General features: G+C 44.2%; 1 protein-coding gene across 2 annotated transcripts; it reads right to left on the bottom strand.

Moving 5' to 3' along the window:
• Nucleotides 1-6559: 6559 nt before the first annotated feature.
• On the bottom strand, nt 6560-9884 carry NDUFS5 (NADH:ubiquinone oxidoreductase subunit S5). Of its 2 annotated transcripts, none has more exons than XM_069972539.1 (3): nt 9780-9884; nt 7910-8127; nt 6560-6753 (listed from the first exon to the last, which is right to left on the bottom strand). In XM_069972539.1, exons 2-3 carry the CDS (start codon nt 8123-8125, stop codon nt 6655-6657), a joined length of 315 nt encoding a protein of 104 aa, XP_069828640.1. In that variant the 5' UTR covers nt 8126-8127; nt 9780-9884; the 3' UTR covers nt 6560-6654. The 2 variants fall into 2 exon arrangements, with proteins under 2 accessions (XP_069828640.1, XP_069828641.1); XM_069972540.1 differs by lacking the exon at nt 9780-9884 and adding an exon at nt 9655-9744.
• Nucleotides 9885-13885: the final 4001 nt, after the last annotated feature.

Below are 13885 nucleotides of genomic sequence, written 5' to 3'. Positions count from 1 at the left end.
GGGAGGAGCCGCCGTACAAAGAGCCTCACCCTGATGTGCTGGTGCCGGGCACACGTGTGCAGCACACTCACCAGGGGGCACACACTGCTCACATGGGGGGCACTGCACATACCATCCGCCTGAGGGGCACAGGAGCTGGGGGGGGGGGGGGGCCTGGCAGGATATCTTATAGCCATAGATTGCAGGAGATGTAGTGACCATTGTATTGTATGTGTGACTATTCCATCATGTATCATGTATATCCTATGGGCCTTGTCCTTACTGCCACCTTTACAACCACTAAATAATGCTCCCCCCCCCAAAAAAAGGTACCTTTTTATGCATTTTTTTTCTCCAGGTAAAAGGGGGTACAGGGGGCGGCCACAGGTTTCTGCTGTGTACTATGGACTGCATTTTTATTTTTATATCACCCAGGAATGGGGCTAAGGCCGTGTTCACACATGCAGTAACACAATGAAATGCGATGTGAATCCATCAATTAATTGCAGTAATTGATCAGTTCATTGCGGTCCTTTATTGAGTTATTAACGCAATGAATCTCCAATGTGTGTGAACATACCCTGATAGCATCCCGCATCCCCAAAGCCGCCCAGAATGTGAGATGTCATTTATTGCAGCATATTTGAAATGCAGAAAAGTATACACTGCAATACATAGCGCGGCTTTTAATTCCATTCAAAACAATTGCAGTATTTTAGTGCTTACTATGTTGTGGGATGTGCACCAAAATACTAAGTGGAAACACAAATAGGGATGAGCGAATTTACAAAAATAACGAAGCAAATGGCTTCATTAGCTCAGCAGCCCGATTGTCAGGCGCTCCGCTCCAGGTGCTGGGAAAAGCTGGATCCACTTCTCCCAGTTTCCCAGGACTGGATTCAGCTTTTTCCAGGCACTCAGGGAGGGGCGGCACTGAGTTAAAGGGGTACTCCAGGCCCATCTTACTTCTTGAAGAGCTCTTCCACCAGAAGTGTGACATGACGTCATGGCTGCGTTCCAGTGCCGCCATTCTGTGCTGTGACGTCAGCTGCAGTGAGTGTCTCTTCCTTGATGTGGAAGGCCCTAGCTGATGTCATGGCACAGAATGGTGGCACTGGAACACAGCTGTGTTGTGATGTCACACATCCGGCGGCAGAGCTGCTCAGGAAGTAAGATGGGCCGGAGTACCCCTTTAAAAGGCAGCAGGCTGAAAAGCCAGAAGCGACTCACTTTGTTATTACTGTTAGTTCGCTCATCTCTAAGAATAAGCTAAAGGTTCATTTTTCCCATTCCCTATCTATTGTGAATGACAACGCACATAGTGGCACATGACCTAGATCCTATAGATCATGTGGTCCTCAGCGATGTCCATCAATGTATGAGGACAGAAGGTCAATGAATAGAGGCAGAAACACAGGATCTTCTGCTTTCTTACTTCCATCACTGGGCTTCATGTTGAAGAAGGAAGGAACCGAACGGAACACAGGAGATTTAGGGATACTCTATGAATAAATCTAAGGGCCCTATTACACGGGACGATTATTGTGCAAAAAATCGTTATATCGTTCGAATTTAAATGATAATCTTTCTGTTTAATTGCAGGCAACAATCAAAAAGATCATTGATTTACATCTGAACCTAAAAACCTGTTCTGCTGGGATCAGAAGGAGTAAACGATCATAGTAACGATCGCAATAACGATCATAGTAACGATCGTAACTAACGACCATGGTTCTGTATAATATGGTGAACGATTTCAGGTTAACGATCTCGTTATAGATCGTTTATAGTTAAAAATCGCTCTGTGTAATAGAACCCTTAGTTTCAAAATGGTGTCATTCTGCACTGGATGAAATACACATAAAGTCCTATACACCTGATGGCACATTGTATGCCAGGATTGCCCATACAGGCTCTATGCCATGTGCATAAAGGTTTCATCTCTGTAATACAGCTGCATGTCAGTGTTAATGATATGACTGCAACAGGAAGACCCGCATTGATTCTACTAAACCAAATGTAAAGCGCCATAGAGTTTCTTTGCCTCTAAGGGCCTTATTTTCGTGCAGAAAATCATTATATCGTTCAAATTTAAACATTAATCGTCCTGTGTAATTGGAGGCAACAATCAAAAAATAGTTCGTGTGTCCTTGATCGTTCATTTAGATCTGACCCTAAGGGTCCTAATAGACAAAGCGATTTTTAACGGTTAATGATAAATGATCGCAAAGCAGAACGCTTATTGTTGACCTGAAATCGTTCACCTTATTCTACTTGATCCTGGCAAAAGAAGAAACAATGGGGAATTACACTGAACAATTAGTAAACGAATACAGAATTACAGCGAACAATTAGCGAATGTTTAACAGTGATTTTGGTCTCCAAACCAAAGAGCTGTCTAAGGACATCGGGGACAAAATTGTAGACCTGCACAAGGCTGGGGTGGGCTACAGGAAAATAGGCAGCAAGTTGGTGAGAAGGAAACAACTGTTGGCGCAACAATTAGAAAATGGAAGAAAATGGCTGTCAATCTTCCTCGGTCTGGGGCTCCATGCAAGATCTCGCCTTATGGGTTAGGTTATATTCCAACATAGTATTTCACTGTCAGGATTAAATGGATAGTATTAGAGTATGCAGGGATAAAGCCCTGACTGATAATAGTAACCACTCAACAAGTTATACATTTCTAAGAGGAGGAGAAAAATAAGTATTACACAGATGCTCCACAATTATTAACTAAAACAGACATGTCAGAGGAGCTGCTTTTTTGATTGTATTCAAAGGAGCATCTAAAAAAAATAATTATATTTTTCACACAAGTATATTAGTACATGATATTGATGATATTGCATTAGTATGTCATCAGTACTTAAAGGGATATTCTAGTCATTAAAAAATATAATACTGGGGCCTTGGGAAAATAGATAAAAAAAAAAAAAAACTATAATTCCCCCCTATTTTCTGTATGTCCTGCTGCAGCTCCTCCTGGTTTTAGGTTGCTCCTGTCCTCCGTCTGCTTCTGAAAAGAAAGCTTGGAGCAGGACCTGTCTGCTCAGCCAATTGCTGACAGGACACCAATGCAACCAATGATTTACTGAGCAGGCAGGTCTTGCTCTGAGCGCTCATCTTGGAAGCAGAAGAACAGGAGCAGCAGTGGAACCAGTGGGGGATAGGGGTAGACGAGTATAGTTTTTTCCCCCCATTTTATCACAGTCCCAGACTTTTTTTTTTTTTTAAAGTACTTTTTTTAAAGAATACCCTTTAAGTCATCAGTTACTCCTGGGTTACAAAGGCTAATGTAATATACTGCCATGTAAAAGTGGCCCATATGCAACATGGTTAAAGTACTCATGATTAGAGGTAATTGCATCTAGAGGAACTTCCACTGGATACAGTCCTAGAGCAGTGATGGTGAACCTTTTAGAAACAGAGTGCCCAAACTGTAACCCAAAAAGCCACTAATTTATCTCAAAGTGACAACATGGCAATTTAACCCTAATATTATATACTGCAGGGACTCCTGTCATTATGATAGGAGTCTGTTTCCCTGCAGTACACAATGGTGCTTTATGCACGGCCTCAGGAGGTAAGTGGTGATTAGAATTTGTCTGAACCCAGGTGTGCAGCATTTGATTACTGGCAGCTTCTGAAGTTGGATAAAGCCCTAAGGCTGCCTGGAAAATATGGTTATAGCCATAGGCCATATCCATGTTTTCCAGGCAGCCTTAGGGCTGCATCCAACTTCAGTAGCCACTGCTAATTAAATGCAGCTCCACTTTATTGGCGATGCTAGACATCTCCTTTCTATATGGTGGAAAATATACATGCCTACACTCCCGCAAAGCTCAGCTAGATGACCTCCTTCTTCCCCCGCAGTGTAGACGCTGATAAATGACATCACTATGCCTACGTAGGGTTAGAGGTCACAATCTCCTTTCAATGTAAGCCGCAGTCCTGTGTTCAGCCAAAGGGCTCTATTCCACCGGATTATCGTTCAGATTATCGTTAAATCGTTTGAATCTTAATGATAATCGTTCGGTTGAATAGCAGTTAACGACTAACGACCAAACGAGAAATCGTTGATCATTTAATAAGACCTGGACCTATGTTTATAGTTGCTCGTTCGGATTGAATAAGAAGTCGTTCGGTCGTTTACAGTAGTGACAAACGCAATAGCGATGACAAGACGACCGCAAGAACGATAATAAGTAACGATTATCTTTCCATATAAATAGGTGAACGATTTCAGGTCTTTCGTAATAGCAGTCGTTTGGATCGTTTATCGTTAACGATTATGCGAACGATAATCGTCCCGTGGAATAGGGCCCTAAGGCTGTCCAAGCATAATGGGAATTGTAGCCCACGTTACTCATGGGTTTACATTTACTGACCCAGAGACAGGCATGTGAATGTGTCCTGGTCCACACCCAGATATCTGCAGCCTCAATGTCTTCCCTTACCTTTTCAGCAATTTTCCTTATACAAGTTGTTTACTCTGCAAAGTCTCGGTATTAGTCCTGGGGAATAAGACTCCAATGATCGAAAATCCCAAACACTGTGAATCAGTATATAAAGAAAGCCCCACAAAATCCATACAGCGGTGTAGTGAGTGAGCGGGATTTTCCATGTAGTGTAGTTTACATTCCATGTATACAGGAAGCGTTTCAGAAAACAAAGGCCCCATGATTGAATTACCACAACAACCAGCATTCAGCCTATGATCCTGCCACCGGGTATTTACCTGTGGAATACGATACTGCCCCTTTCACTTGCTTTCTCCTATGCCACCTCCCCTATTCCATGGCCTCAAACTACTGGCTTTGCTGTGCTTCCAATATTGTACGCGGTCTGGCCATGTACATTGTTTCAAGAGAAAAAAACCACCCTTTTTATATTAATGGTGATACCAGAAATGAGAATTCTACAAAAGAGCAATCCTGTTCTTTTAGGATATTAAAATAGAAGGTAATAAACAGAGCACAATGGCCTTTCCCATAAGAACATACATTGCTCCGGTACCACGTTGTAGAGATGTGTCTGTGTCCGGTGGTTGGCCTTTCTCATGGTGCCGGTACTTTAAAGAAAAAATACTTTTATTGTCGTGGCATCTGTGCCCTGGGCCCTCTCTCCCATGGACACACGCCGCTGGGCTGGATGAGGCAGAGAGAGAGGTGGCGTAGGTCTGGGACACGGAAGCTCTAGGCCACACCAGTTTAACTCCCTGCACTGCAGCAATAAAAGTTTCTCTTCAAAATACCGGCACCAGGAGAAAGGCCGACCCCTGAACCAGACACGGCCTGAGGACCCTGCAACATGGTACCAGCGGTTTGGGGATGGCCACATGACAGCTCTGTACTTTTTGCACAACTTGCTCTTCTCTAACAAGGAGCTTGCCAGACAAAGCAATTTCTCGCTTTTGCCGATTAACGATAAACTATTGCGCTTTTGGGAACCTGAAATTGTTGACCATAACACACAGAACGATAGTCGTTAGCTACAATCGCTAACTATCGTAATAACAAACAATGTGAACATACAAGGAAAGATTAGCGAAGGATTACCAATGATCTTATGGTCAACTTAAAAGATGCGATCAAAAACATACAAACGTTTTTTTGGCAACATTCGTACGCTGCCTGCATACACACTGATTGTTTAAATGTGAACAATACCGATTTTTTTGCATGATAATCGTCCGGTGTAATAAACCTTTACAGTGCGGCCAGGTGTGTCTAGTCATGGTAATGGTAGTGACCATCTCTGCCCTTTCTCCAGACCTGAATCCTATAGAAAACTATGGGATCTGCTGAGTCGCCATGACAAGTTATTGAGAGACTGGCATTTTCTTGGAGGTATAACCACCACTGGGGTCGGCTTTTGTTTCAGTTGAGGAAATCACCATTGCTGCTTCTACTTAAAGGGGTTGTACTATATGTTATACTCATTGCTGATGTTCTGGCAGATCAGTCTGAATCCTCACAATGGGGACCCATAGCCTCCCAAGGTAGAGTGCAGGATTTCAGTTCACCATAGCAGTGCGGCTGTAGAAGAGGAGTATACGGCCAATGAGTGATAGGTGTAGATGCAGCACTCCAGGCAGATGCAGGCAACTCATAGAACATGGGGGCGGACTGCTGCTGCTCCTGTTACGCGGAGCGGTGGCAGCACATCGCTGCTATCGGGATCGTTGAGTTTTCAACATGTTGAAAAGCAATGATCAGCCGACATTGAGCATGTCAGCTGATCGTTGTCTTCTATTACACATCAGCTGAATACAGAGCAGGCGCTGCTAGTACCCGCCCCACCATTCATTCTCGACTCTGTCTTGCGGCCTATGAGTAACAGGAACAAGCTCCTCCAGTATTGGCCGGCACGATCACATGACGTCACTGCCCCCCAGGCAGTGAGAGAAAGGACAGTGCCGGACCAATGACTGGAGAAGCAGAGTGGGTGGGCTCGGTTCCAGCTCCCATACAGCATATCCGCTGCCTCCTAACCTTTGGTAACAGACGCCCAGACCTGATTTACTATGTTGTATGATATTATCCCCACAATAACGTACACTTAGCAGACACAAGACTTGTGTGAACAATTTAATATGACATTGTTGCCTCTGAGTAATGATTTATTGGGACCCAAAACATAAAAGACACAACCAATCTTCCTCTGATGATATTAAGGAGTATTCGCATCTTCACTAAAATCTGGAGCTTTGTATTTTCCTTCTTTCTCCAACTTTTTCTTTTGCTCTTGAATGGCTTTCAAGCGTTCCAACTGTAAGAAAGACAATTTTATTAGTAGTCTTGCAAGGTAAGGCTTACTTCCACAATGTACACTTCTATTTACACGCATTATTTAGTAGTCCTGCGAGCCCATTCACTGATGATAAAAATGCGGAGTGCATTCATATGAACCAGAGCCAGAGGGAAGTAAATAATCATGATTTTACTTAAAGGGGTTATCTAGGATTTAAAAAAAAAGCACAGCTACCTCCTAACAAAAACGGCACCACCCGTGTCTCCAGGTTGTGTGTGCTATTGCAATTGAGCTTAATTCACTTTAAAGGGGTACTCCACTGAAACATAACTTTTCATATGTTGCTGCCCATGGTGAGACTAACAATTCCTTCCATTCCTTCTCCTTTCCCCTGTCCTGAGCTACTGCTTTCTGCTGAAGACACAAAAATCTGTGTGTGAGCCTCTCTCTCTCTGTCTCCCCCTCCTTGCCCCTCCCTTCTGAGATGGCTGATGTGCACAAGTCCCTGGCAGGCTTTATCTGCAACATTGTAGCTTTTTATAATGCTTGGAGTGTTATTCCGAGCTAATGAACTCACTGTGATTAACAATGTTGCAGTTACAGCCTGCCAGGGACTTGTTTACATCAGCTGTCTCGGAAGGGAAGGGGAGGAGGGGAGACAGAGAGAAAGGCTCACACACAGATTTTTGTGTTTTTAGTGGAAAGCAGCAGATCAGAGCTGGGGGCAGGGAGACTGAATAGATAATAACAAATATGGAAGGAATTGTTAGTCTCACCATGGGCAGCAACATATCAAAAGTTATGTTTGAGTGAAATACCCTTTTAATAGAACCCACCTGAGAACAGGAGATGTGCTATTTCTGGAAGAAAGCGTCCACGTTTTACTAAGCCCGAATAAACCTTCAATATATATATCGCTAAAATGTAAAGCTGTACAGTAGGAGCTCCAGCAGCAAAATAACAGAAGCCAACGTTACAAAGAATATACTGACGCTGTTCAGAGCATGGCTGTACCAGTACAGACAATGTATTCCGTTTTCTTGTCTTACAGACACATCTTATGTTGCTAAATTGTACCGTACAAGAACCAAAAAAGGAGAGCATCAGCTAGGGTTACTGTACAAGTACACTGTCACTACTCTCCATGTGTCCTCCAGAGCTGCAGATCACCCACCGTTTTGCCTCTGTGCATGCATTCAAGGAAGTCTTCATACTCCAGATTGCACTCTTTCTTTGCCCGGGTGGCACCAATGCCGTGCGAACACTCTACCCAGTCTTTCTCAAAGGAATGGCAACGACCAACGTGACGGAGGGGTTGCTCAGAACTCTGCAGCAGCAACCATCTGTCGACATTAATCCCAAATTTCTTCTGAAGATCGAGGAAAGGCATGGCTGTGTGGTCAGAGAAGCATAGTATACTAAGCACATACACAAAGAACATGTGAACACAGGCTTAGTGGAGGTGCATAACTACTATATATCTTAATTCCATTGAGATTACAGCAGCAATAGCATACACATACAGCTGGGTGAATAGTGGTCTGGAAACTAGCATGAGGGATCTGGTAGGTGATGGTGTCATCCTATAGATCCCAGGAGTCAGATGACTCAGGACAAAGTATTTCCTCTGATACATTAAACACTGTGTTTTTCTTTGGGTCAGGGTGATGATCACATGATCCAGTTACAGTAATGAAATGCATGGATAAATGGTTCAGTTAGGCTACATTCACACATCAATTGTTCTGTCCGCAATTTCCGAACATAGGGCCAATGTTATTCAATGGCCCCGCTCACACGTCCGTACGTGTGTACGGGCCGCGATTCGTGCTGCAAAAAGATTGGACTTGCTGTAATGCAGACTGCATTTCGCAGCACGGATCGATATGCTTATGAAGCGCCAATGTAGTGCTCAGTGAAGCAGGGAGCACTACAGACGCACATTTGTAATGCGGGCCGCAGTCACGAGCTGCACTATGGGTGTGTAAACGGAGCCTTAGTGTTGAGTGAACCTGTCAAAATGCGTTAACGTTGCCAAACCTGAAGGCTCTGAGAGTTGGATACCGCCCTAGTGAGTCCTGGAAACAGACTGTATCCACGCTTTCTTAGCAGTCCTAGGGCGGCGTCCAACTTCTGCAGCCATGGAGAATCAAATGCAGAATCTTTGGGTTCAGCTAACATTTAAGTGACTGTACCACCAGGCCCAGGCTGAAGCACTGGAGGCGGCCCGACCCACCCTTAGTTGGGGATTAGAGAGTTGATCCGAACCCGAACGTTCGGTATTTGATTAGCATTGGCTGCTGAACTTGGATAAAGCTCTAAGGTTGTCTGGAAAACATGGATACAGCCAATGACTATATCCATGATTTCCACATAGCCTTAGGGCTTTATCCAACTTCAGCAGCCACCGCTAATCAAATGCCGAAAGTTCGGGTTCGGATCGACTCAAGCATGCTCCAGGTTCGCTCATCTCTACTGGGGATTCTTTCCACTGGGGGTGGGTCGGCCCGCCTCCAGTGCTTCAGCCTGGGCCTGGTGGTACAGTCACTTTAAAGGGATTATCCAGCGCTACAAAAACATGGGCACTTTCTTTCAGAGACAACACGACACTTGTCTCCAGTTCAGGTGCGATTTGCAATTAAGCTCCATTTACTTCAATGGAAGTGAGCAGCAAAACCCGGCCCAAACTGGAGACAAGAGTGGTGCTGTCTCTGGAAGAAAGTGACCATGTTTTTGTAGCACTGGATAACCCCTTTAACACATTTTAACATGCACACTCACCACCAGCTGTAATATTACATTGTTTTTACAAGCCTCCTATACTTATTATAGCACACATAGTAATAGCTACAGCTCCTAATACTGCTAGTAGTACTGCCTGGGTAATAGGCTACCCTGCCCTGCACAACCCTGGGTCACCTCCAGCCACCAGGACACAGCATGCAGCTGTCAGTCACAATGATACGCAGTACTATACTATACGCCCAAAGAATTGCCCGGACAGCAACACTGTGACCGCTCATACAACCGCTATCAATTGTCACCTGTAGGGATCCGGACGTCCTCTACTCCTGCTGCTTCACGACACAGGCTGCCGTAGAGCGCCTGTCACGTGACAAAGAAGCGTGCCGCCATGTTTGATTCGGGCACACGCCAATATATAATTCCTATCCGTGACTTAGTAGTGGATAATCCCTGTATCATGTATAAGTGTAAGCTCGCTAGTCTGGTACGTGCAAAACGCGATTGCTATTACAATATAGAATATGGGTATGCAGATTGCCAGGGATGAAACGCGCTAACGATGACATGGAGGTGTATGGTTTTACTACAGCGCCACCTCGCGGTTGGAAGATCATGGTTTGTTCTCAGTGTCAGCGCTGCTGAATATCAGAGCACTGCGCAGGTCTGAAGAATTGTACTGCCCCCTAGTGGTGGTGTATTAGTAATGCTCTCCTTCACCCATAATACTGTGAGGCTGTTATTATAACTGCAATATACAACCGGCTGAGGGGAGCAAACACAGAAAAACCTATAATATAAAGAATTCCATTTGTTTCCATGTTAAGTCCTAATGTGGTAAATTACTGACCAAAATTAAAATCACACACAGTGGGCACATAACCTAGGTTCACTTTAATTTAAAGGGTTAATTTAATTTATCTTGGACACAATGTAGTGGCTGCGGTTAGCGGGGGATCCTGATCCCCGCATGAGTAGGGTAAGAATAAAATACTATTGGATACTTGGATAAAGCTCTAAGGTTGTCTGGAAAACATGGAAACAGCCAATGACTATATCCATGTTTCCCACATAGCCTTAGGGCTTTATCCAAGTTCAGCAGCCACCGCTAATCAAATGCCGAAAGTTCGGGTTCGGATCGTCTCGAGCATGCTCCAGGTTCGCTCATCTCTAGTAGGGAACCTTAGCTCTCTAGCTGTTCCAAAACTACAACTCCCATCATGCCTGGACAGCCAAAGCTTTGCAGGGATGATGGGAGTTTCAGTTTTGCGAAAGCTGGAGAGCTAAGGTTCCCTACTAGAGATGAGCGAACCGGGTGCGGGTTTGAGTCGATCCGAACCCAAACGTTCGGTATTTGATTAGCGGGGGCTGCTGAACTTGGATAAAACTCTAAGGTTGTCTGGAAAACATGGATACAGCCAATGACTATATCCATGTTTTCCACATAGCCTTAGGGCTTTATCCAACTTCAGCAGCCACCGCTAATCAAATGCCGATCGGGTTTGGATCATCGCGAGCATGCTCCAGGTTCGCTCATCTCTATTCCCTACCCCTAATATAGGCATACAATAACATCCTTCCCCCATAGACTCCCATGGCAGAAACAAATTACATTGTGCTTTTTTATAGGTAGCTGCGTCAGGACCTCCCTCCTATAGTCACTCATCATGAGAAGACTATGGCAGTGCAGAAAGTGCTGTCTGCTGCCTCTGCAGGGCAGCTAATATCTCATCTACATGCATAACCATGCATGTAACACTGCACGGGAGAAGGATGAGTAGAAGATGGGATGGTCAATGTATGAATATAAAAAAAAAAAAAGCTTCATGAAAGAAATTATTTGTTGGAATACCCCTTTAATATAGCTTATACTTATTGTATATAATAAAATCTTTCATATCTCAAAAGAGTGTTATGCAATTTCATATGCAGAACACTGTGCTGTATACGAAAATAGAGAACATTTCTCATACCTCCCAAGTGTCCCTATTTTGTAGGGACAGTCCCTACTTTTGACCCATGTCCCCTTGTCCCTCTTTTTGACTTTGGAATTAGATTTGCATTAACAAACCTTCTATGTTGCTATAGAACGTGTCTGGTGTCTTACTCTATAATAGACCCAGATTTGTATATTATTCTATCCTGTAGTCCAAGTTGGATCCTAATAATAGTTATATTCAGATGAATCATGTGACATTATGGCCACTCTCACACATCATGTCGCACATGTAGTTCATATGGCCCCATACACACATCTGTGGGTGTTACGGAAAACTATTAGGTAAGCTTTACATGTACCAGACCCGCAGCGGATTTCATGCTGCGAGTTTTTAGTGAAATCCGCTGCTGATCCTGATGTGTGTGAAGTGTGAAGTTGAGTTGGTCACATACCCTGCGGAGGGTTAAAGGGGTCGACTTACGCGTGAAATCCACTACGGATCTGGTACGTGTGAAGCTACCCTTAAGGGTATGTTCACACTGAGTAAAATACGAGGGATTCCGCCTGCCTCAGTGTGTCATAGCATCTCTGTGGGAGAGCATGCGCTCCTCCACTGCTGCTGCTCTCCGCTCAAATAAGTGACATGTCCGCCTGTTTTACTTAGTGTGAACATACCCTAAGCCATTGTGCGGTCTGGGTCACCTATTTGACAGTGAGTCCCTGCAAATGTGGACAGTTACTGAAACACATTTGTAATAATGTCTGCAGGTGCGGGTCCCCAGTTACAGGGTTACTGACGTGTGAATGGGACCTAAGAATGGAGTCACACATAGAGGATCTGCTGCAGATTTGCAGATATCAGTGTAACTAATGGTGCGTTTAGGCGAAACGATAATTGGCCCGATCGTACGATTAACAATGTAGAAGTACCGATTTTTTTTCACAACGATCAGCGTTTATACGGTACGATATATCGAATGGAAAATTCGTTTTGCGATCGCTTAAGCCTATCTCACACATTGGTTAAATCGGCGAACAACTGTTCATACGGAACGATCTGCAAATTTTTTGCGAACAACGATTTGATAACAAAAATGAACGATTTCTCGTTCGTCGTTTGATCGTTCGCTGCGTTTACACGTACGATTATCGTTCCAATTCTATCGTTATCTCGCAAATTCGCACGATAATCCTTACGTGTAAACGCACCTTAAATGAATCAATTTGCTGCATATCCTGTATGTGTGGTTGCATCCATCTGCAGCAGCTCCTGTATGTGTGATTGCATCCATCTGCAGCAGCTCCTGTATGTGTGATTGCATCCATCTGCAGCAGCTCCTGTATGTGTGATTGCATCCATCTGCAGCAGCTCCTGTATGTGTGATTGCATCCATCTGCAGCAGCTCCTGTATGTGTGATTGCATCCATCTGCAGCAGATCCTGTATGTGTGATTGCATCCATCTGCATCAGATCCTGTATGTGTGATTGCATCCATCTGCATCAGATCCTGTATGTGTGATTGCATCCATCTGCAGCAGCTCCTGTAGGTGTGATTGCATCCATCTGCAGCAGCTCCTGTATGTGTGATTGCATCCATCTGCATCAGATCCTGTATGTGTGATTGCATCAATCTGTGTCAGATCCTGTATGTGTGATTGCATCCATCTGCATCAGATCCTGTATGTGTGATTGCATCCATCTGCATCAGATCCTGTATGTGTGATTGCATCCATCTGCATCAGATCCTGTATGTGTGATTGCATCCATCTGCATCAGATCCTGTATGTGTGATTGCATCCATCTGCAGCAGATCCTGTATGTGTGATTGCATCCATCTGCAGCAGCTCCTGTATGTGTGATTGCATCCATCTGCAGCAGATCCTGTATGTGTGATTGCATCCATCTGCAGCAGATCCTGTATGTGTGATTGCATCCATCTGCATCAGATCCTGTATGTGTGATTGCATCCATCTGCGTCAGAACCTGTATGTGTGATTGCATCCATCTGCGTCAGATCCTGTATGTGTGATTGCATCCATCTGCAGCAGATCCTGTATGTGTGATTGCATCCATCTGCGTCAGATCCTGTATGTGTGATTGCATAATTGAATAAAAAAGTAAAGAAATGTCTGTAAAATTTCCCTAGTGACCCACGAGTGTCCCTCTTTGGCCGTTCCAGAAAGTTGGGGGGTACTGTATGCATTTCTTAGCACTAGGTCTATCTGATCTGAATCCTATATGGAGTTAACAATCAGAGCCATGTGAATGATGTTACACACATAATCCTCAGTGTTTTTATACTAGGCCATGCTGGTATTAGGCATCTGTGGAGATACGGTCTCAGATCACTGCTTTTCTTTATAAACTATAGGAAACTAGGTTATAGAAAGAAGTGGCAGCATATGTCACCATCTTATCCCTGTAATCATAGCGGTCACTGCTCCCACTGCAGCCTGTATATTAGACTA

This window comes from Dendropsophus ebraccatus, chromosome 5, assembly GCF_027789765.1.
Source record: "Dendropsophus ebraccatus isolate aDenEbr1 chromosome 5, aDenEbr1.pat, whole genome shotgun sequence".
In the NCBI taxonomy this organism is placed as follows: domain Eukaryota; kingdom Metazoa; phylum Chordata; class Amphibia; order Anura; family Hylidae; genus Dendropsophus; species Dendropsophus ebraccatus.
The sequence above is the reverse complement of the archived record's forward strand: the minus strand, read 5'-3'. Positions and strand labels throughout refer to the sequence as shown.

What these genes read in the sequence shown, in the direction of transcription:
- NDUFS5 (XM_069972539.1), bottom strand. Translation starts at nt 8,125, where the DNA reads ATGCCTTTCCTCGATCTTCAGAAGAAATTTGGGATTAATGTCGACAGA. An exon ending in GCATGCACAGAGGCAAAACG is followed by an intron (nt 6,754 to 7,909) that starts GTGGGTGATCTG and finishes TCTTTCTTACAG; the next exon opens with TTGGAACGCTTGAAAGCCAT.